The sequence below is a fragment of the Heliconius melpomene genome, chromosome 1 (genome assembly GCF_056956725.1).
Source record: "Heliconius melpomene rosina isolate 202511_hmr_F chromosome 1, ASM5695672v1, whole genome shotgun sequence".
Taxonomy (NCBI): domain Eukaryota; kingdom Metazoa; phylum Arthropoda; class Insecta; order Lepidoptera; family Nymphalidae; genus Heliconius; species Heliconius melpomene.
Window position 1 is genome coordinate 3050460 of NC_140389.1, and position 6000 is coordinate 3056459.

Below are 6000 nucleotides of genomic sequence, written 5' to 3' on the forward strand. Positions count from 1 at the left end.
ATTATATTTACAAGGTTCATACTAAAAAAAATATTCTTAACCAAAATCATGATGTCCGTATACTAAATACTAGCAATATAATATTTACGTTCCCAACAGGTACCTCATCTCATTCAATAACATCGCCAACCAGCCTCGCCTCGCCCCAGTGTGCGACGAGCCCTATAACCAACTCGACGTTGTCCACTGACAGTGCTCAGCCAACGGTAAGTTTGTTTTCATCATATGAGCCTTTTGGCGTCCACTGCTGGACATAGTTTATTTTAATAAACGTAAATTTGATTTTTGTAAGTTATTATTATTTTTAAAGATTTTTTTATTTTTTTAATAACACTTTTAATTATTTATTTTAAAGTAAAAATAAAGTTTATTTGATTGCACACACTAATCTTAGGAACTATAGCCCTCCATTCAAGGAAGGTCTTATGCTACATGGTGTTAATTGTCTCAATGGCGCCTACTTGCCATATGGATGCACCTATCTATGAGACCTAGAGACACCAATTAAATTTCAATTGTAATTAAACTACTTACCTGACATTTATCCTTAACATCAAAAATATTCATTGATGACGTTACAAATCTAGGACATATACACCTTTATATCCATAGCGGAATGATTTGGTCATTCCTTAGACAGATTACACGTGGAGATTAGTTCATGTGACGTCATCACGCTGACTGATTACTTCAAAGCCTATAGTAATCTCTTAAGCGTTGGCCTCAGTGTTCGGATACACTAACATACAGTTAATTTACTTATAGAATGTTAGAATTTCCTTTGTGGTTCTACTCATGTTGCTGATATAAGTCTTGTTAATTGTTTAAAATGTAAATAAAATTTGTAAGATCATATGTTGAGGCTGTCTTGGCATAGGGGAGGACTACGGACGTGGTTCTACCAATTTCCCGGGTCCTCCCATAGTGTCTAAGTCGGCAAACGGAGGGGTTTTAGTGGGTAAAATCCCACATAATCTGGTCCTCCCAAAAGATTGGATATCTTTCGAAGATTTCCCCTGCGAAAAAAAAAAAAAAAAGGGGGCACAAGCGTGTGACTAACGCGACTGTTGTAGGTTCGAGCCTCACTCGGAGTAATTATTGTATTTTAATTATTTTCATTTCTATTATCGATATTTTATCCTGCTCTAGTAAACAACCTGTTTTTCTTACGTCGTAAAAAAATAACGTTTTAATTTCATTAAATATCACAATTTTTTCACAGAATAGCTTTTTTAAGAAAAGTAAATTAAAATTGCAATGTCTTGAAAACATTGGCTGAACTTTTCCCAATATCCGTCTTTCCCGGATTATCTGGAAGTTCGAAACCTAGGCGTTAGTACTTTTTGGTCGTGAAGTTCACTGATTGCAGGAACAGTAAAAATCTTAAAGCAAAAATTTTAAACGGATGACTATAAAAAAATATTTCTACGCCTATTTCTTCGTATTATTATATGAAATTGTATAAAATAAAATAGCTAATTATTATATAACATAAATGATGAACTAATCCATCGTGGTGCAGAGGAAGCGTGTGGCTGTAAATGCAAAGATTGTAGGTTCGATTTTCACTCAAGAAAATTATTTATTTAATATTTTAATTCCCTCGATCTGGTATGAATTGAAAGATTGATATTATATCACGATAATGAAACTCACAGTTCTTTGTGAGTATTTACAATTTTATTTTCCCTTGATACATACATGGCAAAAAACTTACAGGTACATATATGCTAGTATAAGTATACATTTAATATCCATAACAATGTTTTACAATCGATATATCTTGTTTAAGGGAGTGACGTCCTCTGGCACTCCTCAGTCGCCGAGCTCACATTACATACTCGCGCCGTCGAATCGATCCTTAACTAATACTACAGTTACTAAGAAAGGTAAGGTGTTTTGTTTTTCTATAGAAATAAGATAGATAAGTAATTACATATATTAATATTTTAAAAAAGGGAAAACTCGATATTATGTAGAGAGTTTTGCATTTTTTCTCCTACCAGTGTGACCAAATGAAAGCAATATATTGCCCTGTGTGGAAATAGAACCCAAAACCACTGCGTTTACAATCAGCTGATGCTATACTGCTGCGTGACTCCATTGATTTATGTACAATAATTCAGTTTTTGTTTTGCAGGTAACGGCCTCCAGCAACCACTAGCAACACACGTATAAACGTTCCTAATAATAAAAAAAAACAATAAGTAACTCAAAGTAAGTGTTATAATTTAGTGACACAGTGAGTTTAGTGTTTTGAATAGGTAATTTTAGTGACACTCTTACGTGCAAGTTTACTACGAACTATTATGAACTAAATCTATAAAGATTTTACTGATTTAAAAAATGTTAATTAATTGAAATGTATCATATCTTTAAATTTATAGTGTTTTATATCTTCACGCATATTCATTGTGGACTCGATGAGAACTAAGTGATAAATCACTCAATTCTCAGTATAAAGTTGTCTAAATTTTATGTCTTTAATAATATGTGTGTTTCTTTAATTATATAAAAAAAGAATATATAAAAGGCCTATCTATATACCTTATAATAATTCTTATAAATGAATTAAAATTATATTATTTACACAATCATTTTAAATTATTTCACTAAATTAATTAATTATATTTAACAAATATTTACTAGAAAATAGCTTTTAAATATTAGTTGTGTTTTTCATATCAATTATGAATTTTATATCATTAAATTAATTTTATTTAGATATCTAGTAAATAAATCGCCCTGTATATCATGATTGTGAATTATCGTCAATTTCAAATCACCCCATTGAGACTGGTCTTTACTATGTATTTAACTATTTAGGATATTATATAATATATTTATTCTATTTTATTTGTGTAAAGTGAAGCGACACTAACTTTGGACTCGATTTGGATGGGTAAAAAAATATTTTGAAAAGCCAACTTGTAACTCGTGCATTAGTACGTTTGACCTATTCGGTTGTAAATAATGAAAATTAAATGACGTGAGTGTTTGAAGAGAGTAATATTTAGTAAGTATATATTTTCACTTTAATTATTAAAAAAATATTTAATGAGTTACTTACTTACTGTAAAAATCTTAATTTTTTTTTCATTTAATTTTTTTGCTTTATTAGATCGTTTATAAGTAAATTATGTTTAATACTAAATATGTGTTGAAATATTTAAAAACTTAATATAATCAGCCTGTAGATATGCCTTTGCAATTTAAAGATCACTCTTGATTTTTTTTTATTAGAACAATTATAATATGATATTATATTAATAACTACTTAATAAAACCATAAATATTAAATATATAGTTATATATTTTTAATCATTAATAAACAAAAGAAACAGCTTTAAACACAATATCATATAATTATTTTTGCCATTTCAACGTGTTTATTGATTTTACAAAATTAATTCTTCGTTATTTTATGCTATGTGCTATGCTATGCACTTGTTTGTAAAAAATGCATATATATTTTTTTTATTGTATATTGTATACTTTAAAACAAAAGACTTATTTTTAAAGTATAGAATATTAAAAAATAGAATATTAAAATTGTTTTTTTTTATGAAATATAGAGAAAAATATAAATATGGTTTAAACAATACAAGTGATTCTTTCATATTAATATTTTTAGCAGCATACAATTTTTCACGTGGAACTCTTTCAAAACATGAAGTACTTAAATTTAAACTAAAAAGCATAATTTAAGATTATTCTAATAAAATAAAGTTTTATATTGTTACCATCATGTCATGCAAGTAATCACGTTACTAAAGATGTAATTCATAGTTTACATTTTGGTAACAGCTTGTTACCAATATGATCATTGATTGTTTTGATTTCTAAAATATTTTAAACCAGATCTTATATTAAATTTTCTAGAAAAATTAAATAAAATTCCTAGCTTGTTACTAATGCTCAACAATTAAACTATAGTTAAAATTTTGTTTAAAATTTCGATCTAAGACTGATTAGACTAACCGACACCAACTGCTTATTTCGTAGTCATATTTATTTATTTTATAGTAATTAATATTTTTTATTTTATACATTTATAGAATTGAAAACTTTTAAAAAGCATACAATCATAATATACATATATATTATTAAAATTATAATTTGAATATTCTTCACAATATAGGACGAAATTATTCTCAAATTCCATCATTAGGGATACGTAAATAAATACAACAAAACTAATTAATAATAAATACGTACTTCCAATAGGTATCGGCCTTCGGTGTATCGACCGTCTATCAATCAGGCTCGTCGTTAAAATTTATGTTAGGCTCAATATCCGATAATTAGGCGTCGAACAATTACGTTGTCATTAAAGTTTCATAGTACATTCACCGCAAATCACTGTAATTTCAGGTAGAAAAGGAAATTATATTTCTAAATATTATATAGAAATATACAAAATAACAGAAATAAAAAGACACACAATTCAATTGGTGATTACAATAAATGAAAATATTGTTATTCCTTGGTCTTATTAATACCATGATAGGCTTATTCTATCATAAAAATTGATACAAAACTGTTTTCAATTCTATGAAGAATGTAATATTATTCATGTTTGCAAGAACATATCGTATATTTATTTATCTAATATTCATTCGGGCACTAAATTATAATATATTTTATGTATTTCATTTATTTTATTGCGATACAAATACTATGACTATTTTATTGTGAATGGCCTAGACAATTCAACGATTACTAATTCATATAAATATATAAAATATTGCTTTTGATCATCTCATCCGTCTTTATAGAGAAATTATTTAAATATTTTTTAAAATTAACTAATGATACATCATATAAATACACGTATAAATACACGTATATATATATAAAAATAATCATATTGTTTAATTATATTAGTTTCTTATTATTTTTTTGTAATAAATAGATAAATGCTTATACACTTGCTATTAAATTTATTAGTCATTGTTGAAATGTTAGTGTATAGGATAGTTTTTTTAAATATTTTTTTCTTTTTCTAATAAATAATATTTTTTCGTTAAACTACTATAGGTTCATTTCAAGTAAATACCTAGTAAAAATATAAAACATACAATTTACCTCTAAATTTCGATAAGCACTTACTAATCTAGTAACTATCATGTAACAAATATCGTTTACAGATATTTACAATCATACAATCTATACATTATAATATTATTTTTCTTCTGTTTTGTTTCATAAATTTCTGTAAACAACTGTAAATGATATTTTTACGCAATGTATATTTATTTTTTCTGTGATACATAGATTAAAGTGTGATTTGTTTTGTAAATAGTAATAAATAATAGTAAACAACAGTAATGTTGACAACACTAAAAAATGATGTAAAGCTTTCAATTTGATAACTAATTTAGTATTAGGATATTTTTTGTGGATTGATAGAAGAGAAGAGTGTTAAGTGAAAAAAACTTTAAGTTAGTGAAATTGTACAAATTACTTTTCTAAATAAAATGAAACTTTGGCCTATGTATATAATGTCTTATTTATTATCTTCTATTAATGTTTAAACGTACCTCTGTAAATCCCGTTTTTTAGTTATTTTTATTTCCCCTCTCTTGTGGACGAAAAGCGGTTTTAAGCTCCGCCGCTCAACACGCAGTCTCAAAAAAAAAATGGGCGGAAACTACGGCGGACTTACCCTATATACGGTTTATCTATTTCAGCACATAACTTTTTGACAACAGGGAGCAACGCAATCATCATGAAATTTTTAATTTCACCAAGTAATTTTATTATTAGATCTTTTCTATGGGTACCAAAATGAGGTAATCAAGTTAATTACCGCCATATATCTGGAGTTCTGGTGGAAAATCGAGGACCGGGAGACGCTAGGCTCTCTCTGAAAGTGTGAAGCTTAAAAAAATACATAAGTATCAAATTGACAAGAACGACTGAGGCCGTCGAGGAGTAGCTTCTGACTGTAACCACGAGGGTTGTAAGTTCGATTTCCATTCGGGGTAATGATTTTTT

At 27.6% G+C, this 6000-nt stretch overlaps 1 protein-coding gene across 1 annotated transcript in view; it reads left to right on the forward strand.

The window, feature by feature from the left end:
• LOC146540963 (irregular chiasm C-roughest protein-like) overlaps positions 1-5500 on the forward strand; it is a 50785-nt gene extending 45285 nt beyond the window's left edge. The window contains exons 19-21 of the mRNA XM_085185269.1: positions 100-206; positions 1793-1889; positions 2141-5500. Of these exons, the coding sequence (XP_085041395.1) occupies positions 100-206; positions 1793-1889; positions 2141-2178 (242 nt within the window). The 3' untranslated portion in view covers positions 2179-5500. The remainder of the gene's footprint in view (positions 1-99; positions 207-1792; positions 1890-2140) is intronic.
• Positions 5501-6000: the final 500 nt, after the last annotated feature.